This window comes from Cyprinus carpio, chromosome A13, assembly GCF_018340385.1.
Source record: "Cyprinus carpio isolate SPL01 chromosome A13, ASM1834038v1, whole genome shotgun sequence".
Taxonomy (NCBI): Eukaryota; Metazoa; Chordata; class Actinopteri; order Cypriniformes; family Cyprinidae; genus Cyprinus; species Cyprinus carpio.
In genome coordinates this window covers 25,695,908-25,713,399 of record NC_056584.1, presented here as the reverse complement: position 1 = coordinate 25,713,399, position 17,492 = coordinate 25,695,908, and the positions used below count along the sequence as shown (strand labels likewise).

The window sequence follows — 17,492 nt, the reverse complement described above, 5'->3', positions numbered from 1 at the left end:
AAAAAAAATAACAGTATATAAAATCTTTCAAACTGATATTAGTTTCAAAGGAGAAGCTGTTCTAAAAATATCCATTAATGTGCTTTCTGAGTAAAAAACACAAAACAAAACATTTCCAAGTATGACTTAAGGCAGGACAGTCTGACAAAATACAGTCAAGGAAGACTTAAAACAAAAAATCTCAAAGGCAATTATTCTCCTTTCAATAAATATATATATAGATAAGTTTTGTGTGACTAATTCTACATCCTTGCTGAATACAAGTTCTAAATTTTAAATAAAATTTCTATTAAATTTCCATTAAAAAATGTTTGTGAAAAGTATTGTATAGTATGCAAACATTCTGTGTATATTGATACTTCAGTACTGAACAAAAAAAAATATCATGCATTTCAGCATTGTGCATGATTTTTTATTTTATTTTTCACTGAGCTTGACGCAGTGCATTCTGGGATTGCCTAATCTTGAAGAATGCATGTGATGCTCCCTTAGATTGCAAAAAGTAGTTAACAATGTCGCTGCCTCCCTATTGAAAAAGCATTCACATCTGGACCGTGGCTACGATGCCTTAAATAGATAAAATAGATAGTCAGCTCACTTGGCTTAAAGTGGTTTAGTTCGATTCCATCTCGCTTAATCTACATGCAGACTTACTGCAGATGTTGGGTTCCTTTACTGATGTCGATGTTCAGCTCCCAATATCTTGGACCTTTTACCTTAATCTGAATGCAAAGAAAAACATCAGATTTAGGGAGTTGTATGAGCTGTACTTGGAAGTGGTTTAATTTATTACCCGTTTCAGAAGGTGAAGCTCAGGCAGCATGGTGGGACCCATCAACTCCACGGTCGTCTCTTCATACCACTGCGTCTCCTATTAAACACACACCACAAGCATGCACAAACAGATTAGAAACCTAACGCCATGCATCACAATGTATAAATTCACTATGTGTGACTCTATGCCTGCGTGTTTGTAATTGCTGTGAACAGCTGGTTGCCTTCCTTTGGCTGGCATCATTTAATTGAAAAGATGAGTCCTCTCAAAGCAGCAGGGGAAACATCGTCACGCGCCACGGTCAACCTTCAACAGTCCTTTACCGTGTTTATCACCTAAGAATCTCTTTGATGTGGCCTAATGGCCTCACACGCAACGGGACGGCTAGATGTTGGGATGTGGAGCTATGTGCTAATTACAAAGGCTTCAACAACAAGTGGTATTCAAAGCCATTTTAGTAACTGAGATGAGGAAAAAAATGTGATTTGAATCAAGAACTGAAAGAAGATCATGTAAGGTCAGAGTCAGATATGAAATCAGTTTGCAGTGCACTTTTGAGGAAGCTTTTTGACCCGGACATGGACACCAAAGATCAAATTCATCTTTAAGAGCATCACTACTTACCAAATTGTGACTCATCTTTTTAAAATATATTCTTATTTGTTAATATTGACACAACATTTAGCTTTAACCGCTATTATGTCAGTGTATTTCACAACAAAGAAAAGCTAAATTACCTACAACTAGTCTAAATCTAGGTGACTTTATATGAGAGGGAAAGTCATTTCAGAGCAGGGTTATTATTTTTAGCTAAAACTAAAACATTTTTTAATTGAACTAAACATGAAATAAATTAAATATAAATATTAGGTGAAAAAGTTAAACTAATTTCAGTTAAGTGTCAAGGCAACATTAAATAAAAATAAATGAATACCTAAAAAAAAAAAAAAGATAATAAAATGACAAAAGCACAATTGCTAAAAAAAAGTTTTTTTTTTAAATGAAAATCGAAATGACAAAAATAAAAGCACATTTTAAATATATATATATAAAGTATATTATAGTATTTAAATAATACTAAAATAACACTGTTTCAGAGACACAGCAAGTTGCATTTCAATGAACGATTACAGCAACATTGCTTTTCTTTGGAACAAATGTGAATTAAAAAAGTGAAGATGGTCTATTTCGAATTACAATGAACGATTACAACAACATTGCTTTTCTTTGGAACAAATGTGAATTAAAAAAGTGAAAATGGTCTATTTCGAATTAAAAATAATTTTCATTAACTGAAATAAAATAATTAATAAGATTAAAAACCTAAACTTACAGAGCTAAAAAAAAATATAGAAATCTTACCTTGACTACTAAATGAAATAAAATAAGCTGAAGTATTATTCAAACTAAAAAAAATAAAGCTGAAGAGAAATGTTTAAAAAAATAAATGTTAAAAACACAAAACCTAAACTGAAGCTAACATGAGAAATTAAAATATAAAAATAAAAGCTAAAAAAAAATAAAATAAAATAAACTATAATAATAATATATACTTAATACTAAAATAACACTGGCTTTCATTGGATGTAAGTGTATGTTTTGAAAAGCACATCGAGGCGTGAGGCACGTGCAGCACATACCCTGTAGGTGACATCTAACAGAGCGTAGCAGGGTTTGAGAGTGTCCACATCTACAGGTACCAGCAGACGCGGTTCTGCTGCGAGCACAGCCAGGTGGCGCAACGCCTGGAGGTGATACCTGTACAGACAAACAAGAACATATGTTTAGAAGGAACAAAAAATGATTTATAGTTCCAACCTTAAACGCAAACACATTCACCAGCCTGACACACAATCAGTTGTAGTTAGAAACTGTTTCGATTACTGTCAAGTGTTTATTATTATCTCTATTCTTTCTCAGTAGTAGTAGTATTAAAGATGAAATACAGTCTCCACAGAAAGTATATGACATTAAAAGCACTTAAAAGTCTGGATGTATTGTCTTGTCATTTCAAACTGAAAATATTATTGTGAAATGTTTCACTTGAAAACTGTTTGTGCTCATTCTGCAAAACAGATGGCACTTGATTTGATATCTTATCTAATGCAGCGTCATTCACATGTTTTTAAATGTGACTAAAGTGTGTGAATACTCTCTGGGCCAAGTGTATTACAGGACACTTTGACACCATGTAGATACGAGCATCTAATACACACGCGTTCACGATTCTGGGTAACAAGTCTCATTTACAGTAAAAATGAAACTGGCTTTCATCAGAAGTGAAGACAATACAGCCATATTTGCTCATTGTGACGTGTGTGTGTGTTTGCAGCTGTTGTCGACCTGTTGTCTGTGCTGTGTGCAGGAAAATGAGGATAAAGTGCACAAAGGAGGGCAGCGATAGCCGAGTTGGAGGTGCTGAGTGTGTACCTGTGGGAAAAGCAGAAGTATGTCATAAAAATTAGGTTTTGGACTTTTCTCTGACAGCATATTACCAGTTGAGTGAGTGAGGAAAATAATTGATGAAATGATTGTGTGTTGATTTATGTAAGTTAGATCAAAATAAACAATGGACTCACATGCTGCATATTCATTGTCCCCGGTAGCAATATTTCAGAGCGCATGTGACACACGCAATTGTGTAGCGAGGGGGAAACTGGTCAGGCATTGTTCACCAGTACTATTTGTGCTCTTTCTAAAGGCTTCACTTAAAAATAATGGGCGAGTTGAAGAGTGCACTTGAACAGGCTCTGACAGGATGAGAGGCTCTTACTGTGTCTTTCACTGACCTGGTTAGAGGTCACCTTATTTCTCTTTAAAAACACTCAAGAGCTTGTGTACCAGCCAACCATAACATCTGTAGCTTGTTGCTTCACACATGCAGATAAATTTTTTTATATGCAATTTTCAGATCTTCAGCATATCTTTCATATATACAGCAGCAACATAGGCAGAGTGGCACTTTCAGTCGATTTCATGCACACAACGTGGACAAAAGTACAAATGTGTCAGCTGTGTGAATGCTAGTGATGAATTAAAAATATCAAAACTGATATGGATACTTAAACATCAAGATCTATGCCGTTTTCTCTTTATGCATGACCGCTGTAACTGCCTCTGTTCAAGTGGCACATGACATGTCATTTCTTCCACTTTATTACTAGTTATAGCACAAAATAAGCATGAATGAACATCAAAAGGTGTTGAAAGAAACACAATTTACTGAAATGTATCATGTCTCACGTAATCGCTCATTCAGAGATGCAACCACGGAAAGATATCAATAAAATAGCTTGTAAACAATAGGTAAATTATATAAATTATATAAAAATAAGACAAGGCTAGCTAGAAAAAAGTAGCTCTGAAGAGGAGCATTTTGGTAAATATATGCACTATATTACATATTCATTATTTTTTACTTAATGTGTTGTCTTCATTATTTAATGTATGTTTGAATAGTACATTTTTATTATAGCCACCATTTAAATTTCAACAAATTTGAATGGACACATAATTCTGTTATTAAAAAGTTGCAAATAAATGTGCAGCTCAGTTTTTATTTGATCAATTAATTGGTTATTACATCAAATTTATTTTTAGTTTCAGTTTTTGCCAAAGTGCATCCTGAATTCGGTTTTGGTCTAGAATTTTTATTCATTTATTAATTTTTTATTCTGTGCATCACTATTCCAAACCCATATGATTTTCTTCTTCCACATTAAAATTTGGTGCATGAAGAAGCATAATTGTACATTTGACATCAAGGCTGACTCTCATGCATTGTGTGACTGAATGCAACTCTGAATATGCAGAAGCGTGAACGACATGAGCATGTGTAAATGATGATGGAATTAATTTGTGTTAATGCATTATTTAGCAGAGAATGAAATGTGGGGTCAAAGGATATAATTGTACTTAGGCTTCAGAATTCATTAAAGTTGTGTTCATTTGCAGATTATCATGATGAACAAAATGTGTAAAAATCCTAAACTTCTGCTGGCCACATAGCTTATTTTACGCAATAGTCTAAAAGCCGATGGAAAAATCCTATTGGCTTTTTGTTGAGGTGATGCTAACTTCCAGCTGGACTACAAAAATACATCATCCCTGCAGCACTTAATACTTAGGGACAAGGATTTGTTTAATACTTTAACTCTAAGAATGGGCAAAAGTAATTGTGATTATTGCCTTAGCAGACACTACTAATTAAACGCATAATAACGCCATATGGAAGTGAACTGAGGTGCTGGGAAGTATGGGTAAAAATGGACTCTTTTATATATTTCCAAATCCATATGAAACTCAAACTCAACTAACCTCCCTCCACCCAGAAAGAGCAGGCCTAGAGTCATGTGATGGGCCATGTGAAAGCCATAGTTCATCTCGCCAAAGGTGCGTTTGTGGAGGAAGCGGCACAACTGCAACACTTTCAAGTTCCCTGAACCGGCCATCACCATTGAAACCGCCAGGAGGACCATGCTTAAACACGTCTGCAGGTTATACTGCCCTGTCTGGAGGATAGCGGACGGTGCGTGATTTAATATCTATGATTACATGATGATGCTTGCCTTTAATGAAACAAATGCTTACAACAGTAGCCGTAGAGGTCGTCAGACACTGCATGAAGTTTCGGGCAAATTTGTACTGAAGGAGAAAGGATATATTAAGAATATTCAAAGAACTTTCAGAAAGATCACATATCTGTAAGTGGGAAGTATATGTCCACTTACTAAGCAGTCAAAAGCGTCTGAATTTGCAGACCCAGCAAACCGGAATCCCACAGCCAGGCAGCCTCCGGCAATTATATAGTCATGAGCTTGGCTGTGGAAACAGTGACAAATGTCAGCTTTATTTCTCTCATCCAGTCATCAAAGGAACAAAAACTCATTGGAAAGTCATAATAGAAAACACCTCCACATGTGCGAAAAAACAGTCTGTGGGTATAAGGATCTCCTAGAAAACACACAAGTCGATCAAAACATCATTGAGAATCTGCTGCTACTCACACTAACGTCTCCATGTTGAGATCCTCAGAGATGGACGTCTGCTCCTGGTTTCCGATGTTTTCTTGGATGATCTGAAGATGCAAAACTTATTGTTAGCATTAATCATATGAGGAGAGCCTGACACTGTGTCTACGTGACATGTCACATCCTCTCTGTTCACAAACAATGAGCCAAGTAAGTGTAAGCTCAACTCGAGAAGCAAAGTCCCTTTCAAGGAACGTCTGTTCACTTGGTGGCCATATTTGCAATGCTTCCAAGCAGCTATTTTGGAAGTTTAACTATTTGAATGAGGACATACTGAAATCCCAAAAACTGCTTGTGAACTACATGTTGTTTCTTATGCTCAAATGGCATTAAAAATGTGTATATTTCAGGTCTGTCAAGCCAATGCGTCTCAGGTTTGCGATGCAACGATTTCACCAACAGCTGAATGGCTCTTTTATTAAGAAGGCGGGGTGTAGTCATATTGCACATAGCAGTTACTTCCATTCATAGTAATACAAGGGCACAGTCTTGGTAAATCTATAATCTTTAGTCAGTAAAATAGAAGAATTTTTGTGTCCCTATTTATTTAAAATTTGATCTATTTGTGGTTTTTGTAAACATCCGAGGAAGGAAGGAATTTTCCATTGACCCACATAGATAGAATGTTCAGCAGTTAAACATTCCAAAAAGTTACCATCAGCGATGATGTCACTGATATTTGAATACTGAATTGTGATTGGTCTTTCATTTCTGCAAATTAACAGGAACAGTCAGTTTTGAACAATTTCTGTGTGATTTTCTACAGCACATAGAATAAAATCTATATAAATTGGACCTGCAACAACTGCAGCATGGTGAAATGACTTCACAATTAAAAGACGCACTTCTCAATGACCTTCCTCTCCCTCCTCTCTTGCTCAATGACCTGCACACCTCCTCTACAGCTGAAGTGACCAAACAGGCTCTGCGTTTTGCAACACAAGCATTGCTAAATATCTGACCAACCTATGAACTTACAGAGGAACAGGAAACAAAAACATGACCTGAGGCCAAAATACGCTTCCTCTTGAGAAACTAGTTGGAAACAGAACATAAAGCTGGATGAGTCCCTGCAGTGTGCTACAGCTCTAACATACCTGAGGCACATTACTGGTCACCCAATCGGCATTGGGAAAGATCTCGTCCCACATGATAAGACATCTGGCCAGCGTCTGTAGAGAGAACAAAGACACAGCTGCTAAACACAAAGAGCTTGCTATGAATAAACATTTTATGCTGAATTGTAAAAAAGGAAATATTTGTACATCCCTTTCTTTGTAAGCCTTTGTTGGTTATTGGTTAAATCCTGTATGACAAAGGCTCTGTTCCAAAACCTAGTGAGCTGGCTTGTCTACTTGGCAGTTGCCTTCTAAGGAGCAGTTCACATTAAACACATTTTTGTTTAAAAACTTGAAATGCAGAGCAGTGGGGAAAAAAAATAAAATAAAATGTTTTTAAGTTAAACTAATTTTAACTTGACACAGTGTTCTAAAAACATGGCACTCGTGCACTAGATGCTGTGAAACACAAGATGCAAGTGTAATGGTTAAATATGACTCAGCTTTTTATTACTGGTCAAAAAAGGCCATTATTTGGCATTTTTGAACCATTGTTTCTTCTGTTTGGCCGACTTTCTTTTTTGTTTGTGAAATTAGCATTACTTGGTCTTTGTTTGAGAAAATAATTTGCAGTGGCTTAGTAGATTACTGAGTGTACTGATGGTTAGTGTCTGCTTTATTTATTTGTGTTTTTCCTCACTTTTATTTGTGAAAAATATTATAATAGGATTACATAATCAACAAGTTGCTATCTTAAGCATAAATCTGTTTATTTTAAAGATTTATTTCTCTAGTTCAAATTACTTTTTCAAGTATAATCATTTTTAAATGATTTATTGATATCATGTTAAATATAGATTTTTATTGATATACATCTGTTATACTATCTCATTTCAATATGAAAGGCCTATATCGGCTTTATATCAGTCGTATTTATATTTGGCCATTCAAAAATCCACGTAGGTCGACCTTTTTACTACAAATATATTTTGTTTAAATATATGATATTAAAATTTACATCTTAAAAAAAAAACATTTTCTATTATCTACATTTCAGTGCAAAAATAAAACAAAAAACATTTATGAGTGTGGTAAACGCTTGTTGTTAAGCTCATGGTTATGAAATTATTTTTTTCATTATCATAATCATAAACACACTGGTTTGTAGTGCAAATAGTTCTACTGTTTACTGCACTTTGTTATTCTGCCAGTTATTTGCCTATAGCAGCTAATGAAACATTAGTGTCAAATTCAAAGAAAATAGCTTATTTCCACATTGCAAAATGAGGTGAATATGCATTACTCCTATTGAATTTGGTCAAACGAATATATCTTTAAAGGCAGAAAAAAAATACCTAGGTTTTGGAACAGTTCAGAAGAATCTGAGAAACAAGTGTCACAAGCACAACAGGCTAAAATCACCCTATATTTTGCCTGAAAAGCCCTTGTAAAACATGAGAACACTTGGTAAAAACATGCGACTGAACCCATCATGAGGTGTTAATGTGTAAGTTCCTGCGAGCCCAGAGGCCAGAATGAACTTCTGATGGCCCTGTAACATTCTCTCTCACCCTCAGCAGCAAAAACTCAGGCTTGATGAAGTCCAGCAGAAACATGGTGTCCGGGGCTTTCAGCCAATCAGCTATAGACCTAGAGGGGTCCAGAGAGACGGGTGTGAATGTGAGAGAGCAGACAGGACCAAAAGAGGCCTTGCACTGGACATAAGAGCTGAATATTAGGAAGATGTCAGCCTTATTCACACAGAAAAAGACTTTCAGCACTCACAGTGAATAATGGATTTTACTTTAAAGGTGAAGTGTGTGATTATTGGGATTTTAAAATAGTCTTTCTCATTCCGGTTTATTGCACACAAAGCTGACTCAAAATATTAATAAAAACCAGAATAGTATATATATAATGCTTAAATATCACAGAAATGTTACTTTAATCCTATGTTAATGTTAAGATGTGATTCTTTGGTTTTTCCATTAAAACTCACCTATTGTTTGTTTTCAGGTAAATCATGGCTAGGGCAAGTGTTGCACCAGGACAGGTCACGTCCACATTAATAGTGTCACCCTCCTAATAAAAACAGTTACATTTAATCTGTGTTGCCTTCTGAACCTTATTAGATAATGCAGTGTAAGGGTAAGATCAGTATACTACCATACTAATTTATTAAAATATAAATAAACACAAATAACTGTAGATATCATTTTAAATGTTATGCATACCATCTAATTCTACTTACTTAAATTCGGTAACACTTTAGAATAAGGTTCCATTAGTTAATGTTAGTTAACTACTTTAGTTAACATGAACTAAGCAAGAACAATCCTTCACAGCATTTATTAATCTTAGTTATGTTCATTTCAACATTTACTAATGCATTATTCAAACCAAAAGTTGTGCTTGTTAACATTAGTTATTGCGTGAATTAGCATGAACTAATATGAATAACTGTATTTTCATTAACTAACATTAACAAAGATTAACAAATGCAGTAATAAATGTATTGTTCATGGTTTGTTCATGTTAATTAATACATTACCTAACATTAACTAATGGAACCTTATTCTAAAGTGTTACCTTAAATTCCTTCCTTAAAATTACTATTTAATTCAAATTAAATTAAAATTTCAAATGCATACAATATCTATATATTTTTTTTATTTCAGCATACTTCTGTTTATTGCGTGTATGTATGTATATATATATATATATATATATATATATATATATATATATATATATATATATATATATATATATAGGTTTTTTTCAGCATACTTTTTCAAATTGTGTGTGTTATATATATGTATGTATGTATATATATATATATATATTATATATATATATATTTTTTTTTTTGAACTGGGACATTTGAAATTTCAGCATACTTTTGTTTATTGTTGCATACTGTTCACTGCACCAGATAAATAGTATGCAGCAGACTATTTCAGCAGTATAAGCATTGTGTTCTGAATAACCCTTGCTTTCTAATTTAAACTGTCAAACACGACCACATGAGAGGTGTGGCATTATTCTCAGCATATAGAAATCTCCAGATGAATAAAAGCTCTTTGCAGGTTATGTCATGACTCCACCTTGATCTGATAGCTGGGAGACTTGTGTTTCTCTCTGTTGATGTCAGCATGCATGCGCCGATGACCTCCCACCATATACTGATAGAGCTGCTCGGGCACGTTCAGGTCAGTCATCCCGATCAGGTTACTGCCGTGCTGCAGAGAAGCAGAGAGCAAACAGCTGGGTCAGCATGGGAATAATTCTGGTTCCTATCTCTCACAGATGCACACAATGCATGCTTTTGCTGAAGGAGTTTGCATGCTTTTCATAATAAACACCGCTACTGCAAAATACAAATAAAAACAAATTACTGCAGATGGCATTTCAAATATTACACATGTAATCAGTTTTTTATGGAAAATAGCCCATAATTTGTATGCATGAAAATGTGTTTATGGGTATTTTTGTATTTATGTTTTTAAATACTATATTACTATATTAATATTTTTTTATATTTATATATTTTTAATAAAATACATTTAATTAACAAATATACAACATAACATTATATTGCTTTTACTAAAAAATACTACTTCAGAAAGACTAAAACACATTTTTGAGAAGTTGCACACTGCACATGACTAAAGATAATAATGATGGTGTGTGTTAATTTTTAGTTCTGTGGGAAAAGTGGTTAATTTACGGATTTTTTTGACCATTGTGCTCCTCCAAGCTGGTTGCTGACTATGCACGGAACAGGACAAAATTCACAAAATGCTTTGGAAACACACTCACTCCCAGGCAGACCATGCCAAGTGCCAGTCCTGCTGCTAGGGAGTAGGACTCCCTATCCGTACAGTACTCCATCTCAGGACCAGGTGGACGTCCGGGAAACAACACAACACACAGCAGCTGTTACAGACTCAGATATGACACTTAACTAATTATTCAATCATGAATGAGCACAAATGAGAACAACAGCTCATTTTATTTCATGCCAACACACACACACACACACATACGCTAACCGATCTCTGCCAACAACACTTCTGCATTGTGGCGGTGGCCGGTGCCCTGGTAAATCAGGCCAATGCCGACCACAGCAGCCACTTGCACGCTGTGAGGCATGTCCAGCTCAGTGGAGGTGGTAGGCAGCAGCGCGGGAATGTGGATGCTTAGCAGACGGGTGATGGACATGTCCATGGTGCCCAGTTTGGCAGCAGAGACACCCAACAGCAGCCCAATACTCGTCATCTCGTGACCCTGAGTCAGAGGAGACAAGAAAAAAAAAAACTAACATTAAGAAAAATAAATAATAGTAATTAAATATACATCAGTGTTAATTTTGGCAGCCATTTTTGATTTAGTCTTAGTCTTGAGACGCAAATGCTTAATAGTCTTAGTCACATTTTAGTAATTTGAGTCTTTCATAGTTTTAGTCGACGAAAAGTCATTGCATTTTTGTCAACTTTTAGTCACTACTTTTAGTCAATAGTTTTAGCCAAACTGTAGTTACTGTATTTATTTTGGTAGCTATTTTATATGTAGTTTTTAAATTAAAATAATAATTAATTATTCTCTCTTTAGACCAAATCAATTAAGCTTATCAGAAATTTGAATCAAGGACTGAATTTGGAAAATCTTGAATAAATTATTAATTTTGGGGTGAACTTTCCCTTGAAGTGAAAAAGGAGCAACTTATAAAAATATCATATATATATACACTCACCTAAAGGATTATTAGGAACACCATACTAATACTGTGTTTGACCCCCTTTCGCCTTCAGAACTGCCTTAATTCTATGTGGCATTGATTCAACAAGGTGCTGAAAGCATTCTTTAGAAATGTTGGCCCATATTGATAGGATAGCTTCTTGCAGTTGATGGAGATTTGTGGGATGCACATCCAGGGCACGAAGCTCCCGTTCCACCACATCCCAAAGATGCTCTATTGGGTTGAGATCTGGTGACTGTGGGGGCCATTTTAGTACAGTGAACTCATTGTCATGTTCAAGAACCAGTTTGAAATGATTCGAGCTTTGTGACATGGTGCATTATTCTGCGTAGCCATCAGAGGATGGGTACATGGTGGTCAAAAAGGGATGGACATGGTCAGAAACAATGCTCAGGTAGGCCGTGGCATTTAAACGATGCCCAATTGGCACTAAGGGGCCTAAAGTGTGCCAAGAAAACATCCCCCACACCACCAGCACCAGCCTGCACAGTGGTAACAAGGCATGATGGATCCATGTTCTCATTCTGTTTATGCCAAATTCTGACTCTACCATCTGAATTTTTGGCAATAAAGCTCTTTCTGATTCTGAATGTCTCAACAGAAATCGAGACTCATCAGACCAGGCAACATTTTTCCAGTCTTCAACTGTCCAATTTTGGTGAGCTCGTGCAAATTGTAGCCTCTTTTTCCTATTTGTAGTGGAGATAGTGGTTACCCGGTGGGGTCTTCTGCTGTTGTAGCCCATCCGCCTCAAGGTTGTGCGTGTTGTAGCTTATACCTCGGTTGTAAAGTGGTTATTTCAGTCAAAGTTGCTCTTCTATCAGCTTGAATCAGTCGGCCCATTCTCCTCTGACCTCTAGCATCAACAAGCCATTTTCGCCCACAGGACTGCAGCATACTGGATGTTTTTCCCTTTTCACACCATTCTTTGTAAACCCTAGAAATGGTTGTGCATGAAAATCCCAGTAACTGAGCAGAAAAATACTCAGACCGGCCCGTCTGGCACCAACAACCATGCCACACTCAAAATTGCTTAAATCACCTTTCTTTCCCATTCTGACATTCAGTTTGGAGTTCAGCAGATTGTCTTGACCAGGACCACACCCCTAAATGCACTGAAGCAACTGCCATGTGATTGGTTGATTAGATAATTGCATTAATGAGAAATTGAACAGGTGTTCCTAATAATCCTAAAAATAAATAATAATACTTAAATATATATGTATAATATATTAATTTTATAATATATAAAAAAGATTAAACATATTAAAAAATGTAAAAAAAAACAATGATAAATATCACGATATAATAAAAAAATTATATATGATACAACTTTTATATTGATTAAATATTTATAATATTTTAATACAAGATAATCATATTTACATTATATTCAAAAATATGTTGACTAATAACAAAATGTTGATTATAATTATTAAAAATTCATATAAATATACAAATCTTTAAAATATAAAATAAATGTATAAATATTCAAATAAATATAATTATGCCATTCATGATATAAAATAAAATGTTTGCCCCATATTTGTGCTATGTACTATGCATTAACGTGATTATTACCACATCATGGAATGCTAATCCAATGCCACAGCTCACAGTTATTATACTGGCAGCAATTACCCGCATCTTCCCAAACACTGCAAAAGTTAGATTAGCAACATGGTAGAGTTGAGTCTCCTGTGCCAGGAGCAAATAGCAATCTCTCTCCATTCAAGCACAGAATGGATTTACAGTGAGCTGTGCAACCTTGGTCCTCACATTAACACTTTATTCATTCATTAAACTCACTCATTCATTCATTTTTACATGTGCATGAAGTATAACAGGATGTTTTTCTACCAGATTCTTGTAAAATCGGCAGGAGTACTACCAGAGACTAGAAAGCCCGGCCGCAGATCTCAGTGTGAGAGCGGGCAGTGTAAACACCAAACTAGCTAAAGGCTCGATATATCTTATAGATTACAGATACGCTCAGCGACCACAGAAAGTATCAACAAAGCCTGGCCTGACTGGAAATGAGAGAGCAGCACACGTTACTGCCCTGTGAACTGTCAGAATGAAACTCAGCTCTACATTTGCCTTTCATGTGAGAAAAACAACAGGATGAGAGCAAAAACCCCAGAAAACATGCAAACCTGACAGCTCCGATGCTAAAAATGGTGAGATAAGAAAATTACGAGGAGGAGGAGGAGGAGGGAAAGAGGTTTGGTTTTCAGGAAGAGCCTCTATGAACTGATGGTCCATTAGGAGGAAAGATGGCATCTTGGCGACTTCAAACCTGCTTCTGCAGTTCACGTCATCACTGAGCGTCCGATTCTAATTAAACAAAACCGAACTTTTCTTAATAAATTCTTCAGCTCCAATAAAAGTCATTATGCCAAACTGGTTTCGTTTTGTTCCTCTTAACATCGCCCCCAAACTCCGGATTCCCTTCTAAATCTGCATTATAGATAAGCGCAGGTGCATCATCCTGTTAGCTACACCTGAATGTTTGGATTCGTCACATGCTGTATGGGATTGGTTATCTGGGCCATCTTTAGTAAACATCTGCCGATGGTGGTCACACTAGATTTCGTGTTTCACTTGCATTGATACGCTTTCAAATACAGTGTCAGGGGTCTTAGGTGTAATCTTAGGGTGAATATTAATGTGTAAATTTATGATTCAGAGACGTTGACCTAGTATTTGTGAAAAGTCGCCAGCGTAAGTGGTAGGTAGGTGTGCTCCGATTGATCGAGCCACCGATTGCTATCAGCCAATAACGGCTTGGTGAAGTTTAATTGGAAGGCCGATCTCATAAACCCATCTCAAGCTGACGACGCGTCTGCCGTGAGAGGTTATCACAGACATGCAGCGGCACCGTCTCAATCTCTGTCTGGCACGGGTAAAATAATTAAATAAAAAAAGAATTCAAAATATTAATTAAAAAAATATTAAATAAAAAATACTTAAACTTCTAATTATTATATAATGCTATATTATAAATAATAATAAAATATCCCTGGACCATGGAGAGTGACATCATATCCTGTTGCCCATTGCAGGGTTATTTTCTATACCTAAAACTCATTATTGAATCAAACTAAGCACCCAGCTGAGGCTGTAACTGACCTTGGTGAGGTAGTCATGGATATTTAGTGTTGCTAGTTTAGTGAGGTGGCCATTGAGGCCCAGGGCCATGAGGAAGCCGGCGTATTCATTGGCCAGGTCTGCACTTTTGGGTTTGTTGTATGCAATCCAGGCAGATTCCACCTGAGAGGCAGGGGCGATCTTAAGACCTGCCGCCACTCCGTTATGAAAGCTGGGCCAGCTGGTCATGTTGGGCGGCACATCGATGTTACCACTGTTCAGGTCCACCACGGTGTTCCTGGGAGGAGCGCGGCCTGGTGGAGAAGACAAAAGAGAGGGGACATTATTCACATTGAATTGTTTGCTAGGTTCAGCAAAAATAACATACAAAATAAAAAAAGGGTGGGAAAGAGAGGAAAGACATAAAAAGGCAGCATTTTAGTGCCCTTTAGCTATATTATTATAAAGCATTAACTAAAATTTCTGTTTTCAATGCAAAACCTGCCATTTTGCACTTTTGTGGGTGCATTAAAAAAATTAATTAGGCTTAAACTTAAGATTTATGTACTTATGTATGTAACTGCAAATAAAATCTCCATCCATTTGGATTACACAGTTTTAAACTACTAAATTAATGTTATACATACAGTATCTGTCAGTCATACATTAATGTAACCGGTAAGAAACAGGTCAGATTTCTGCAATAGTACTAAAAAACTGGATCTGTTTTAAACGCACAATAACCCTGTTTATATATTTCTCACCAATAAATCCAAATCATTTCATTAAATAACTGGATCTTGCTTATTCCACAGCAAGCTATATTTTCCACAAAGTTTGTACATTTTAACCAAATACATTCACAATGACCAGATTTATTATGATTCTAAGCTGTTTGAATAAATGCATTTAATTCTTTTTAAGTAATATCAAATCAAAAATCAGATGCAAAAATGCCATAATTTTTGCATGGTGTAGAAATCTTACCCGTTTCATTGACAAATATGAATCGCATTAAGTTTAATATTTTATGTTAAAATGGAAATTTTATATGCAATTCAAATTCATAAATCTCAAATTTTTTGAGTGTGGTTGCCAGGTTGTTGCTATGCAGTTGCTAGGGCATTCTGGGTCGTTTATAGGTAGTTACTTAGTAGTCCAAGTTGAAAATGCCAACCAAAAAGTCGAAATGATATCTTCGTTGTTAAAATCCCTACATATGAGCAATGATGATGCTTGCCTTAGAAAACAGCAAAGACAACTAAGGGTCCTGGGCAAACGTTTTCTCCTTAACTGACATGAAATTGTTGAAGATAGAGTGAAAGATATAACGCTGTGGTGGGAATGGTGGGAGGTTTGCACGTCTGGGCACAGTTACTGCCAAACGAAATTCAACAGGGCTCTTAAAAACTGTTTGCTATTCCTGTAAAACTATTCATTAGGACACTTCAAAAGCATGGGCGGTGGTTTATGAGAGTACCAGTCAGGTTGAGTTTGGGCACAGGGAGTGGTTCGGTTGGCACAGGATGGTATGAGAAAAGAGTAAAGAGTCCCCGTCCCACCGGGAGAGCCATAGTGCGCTGGCACAACTGCAGCAGCCTGCAACAAAAATACAAAGAGCAATGAATTTGAGTGCAGAGAAGGGCGCAGATTTAGTGAAGAACACTTTCAGGGTGCATTTCAGCACATTTGTGTTTACTTTCTTAACTTAGTTCTTGCAGAAACCTACGCTCTTAAAAATAAACGTTCAAAAAGCACATTTTCGCAGCAACAATCTTAAAAATAAAGGGGGTTTTGGCAGTGAAGCCACAGGAGAATAATTTTGAGTTTCTGTGAACGGTTCCAACGGAACAATTTTTTCTAATCTGAAGAACCCTTTTCCACAATACACTCATAAAAATAAAGGTTCTTTATTGGCATCGATGGAATCTTGCAATTGCACAAAAGGTTCTTCATAGTGAAAAAAGGTTCTTTAGATTTGTAAAATGTATTTCACACTAAGGAAAATGTGTTCTTTTATGCAATGGCCTTTGGGGAACCAAAACTGGTTCTTCTATGGCATCGCAGAAAGAAAAAAAAAAAACTTTTGAAAATCTTTTGTATAAAGACTTTTTTTGTGCAATGAAAAGGTTCCATGGATGTTAAATGTTCTTCATGGATCCATAGATGCCAATAAAGAACCTTTATTTTTAAGAGTGCATGCTAAAGAAGAGGCATCTTTGGTTCCCCAAAGAACCTTTCTGTCAACCAAACTATTTTCTAATCTAATGAACCTTTTCCTACTTTAAAGAACCTTTTGTGGAAATGAACGTTTCTGTGGGTGTTAAAGGTTCATAATGGCACCATAGCTGCCAAAAAAGCAGCTTTAGTTTTAAGAGTGTGCGGAAGTATCAGACCGAGTATGCTCACTTGTTCTCTTTCTCCTCAATGTACTCATGGTCACTGACTTCAGGCAGGTGGGGCACGTTGACCCGGACAGGTCTGGAGCTCTGGAGCAGACGGCGGACCTCCTGCACCCTCAGATCCTGACTCCAGATCAGCCCCGTCACCTCTGGGTGCAGGTCTGTCATACCGTCCTCCTCCTCATCGGCCTCACTGGTCACTGGCGGCTCAAGCATAACATTCAGACCCACAGTCTACAGAAAACACAAACACACTGAATGTACAATGAAACTACATTGTCCTTGAGTGTGGACAGTTCAGCTCTTTAATAAGTACTTTATAATGCATCATTCACTTCATATCATAATTACAGTAATTACACATTCAAAACTAGA

At 36.2% G+C, this 17,492-nt stretch overlaps 1 protein-coding gene across 1 annotated transcript in view; it reads right to left on the bottom strand.

Annotated features, from left to right (window-relative positions):
• Positions 1–17,492, bottom strand: part of anapc1 (anaphase promoting complex subunit 1) — a 59,897-nt gene that overhangs the window by 9,230 nt on the left and 33,175 nt on the right. Inside the window, exons 25-41 of the mRNA XM_042769613.1 lie at positions 17,125–17,351; positions 16,196–16,314; positions 14,758–15,029; positions 10,921–11,153; positions 10,686–10,779; positions 9,971–10,105; positions 8,863–8,945; positions 8,435–8,513; positions 6,903–6,977; positions 5,782–5,852; positions 5,506–5,596; positions 5,366–5,419; positions 5,093–5,286; positions 3,119–3,205; positions 2,416–2,533; positions 794–871; positions 655–722 (exon numbers count right to left, since the gene is read on the bottom strand). Of these exons, the coding sequence (XP_042625547.1) occupies positions 655–722; positions 794–871; positions 2,416–2,533; positions 3,119–3,205; positions 5,093–5,286; positions 5,366–5,419; positions 5,506–5,596; positions 5,782–5,852; positions 6,903–6,977; positions 8,435–8,513; positions 8,863–8,945; positions 9,971–10,105; positions 10,686–10,779; positions 10,921–11,153; positions 14,758–15,029; positions 16,196–16,314; positions 17,125–17,351 (2,078 nt within the window). The remainder of the gene's footprint in view (positions 1–654; positions 723–793; positions 872–2,415; positions 2,534–3,118; positions 3,206–5,092; positions 5,287–5,365; positions 5,420–5,505; positions 5,597–5,781; positions 5,853–6,902; positions 6,978–8,434; positions 8,514–8,862; positions 8,946–9,970; positions 10,106–10,685; positions 10,780–10,920; positions 11,154–14,757; positions 15,030–16,195; positions 16,315–17,124; positions 17,352–17,492) is intronic.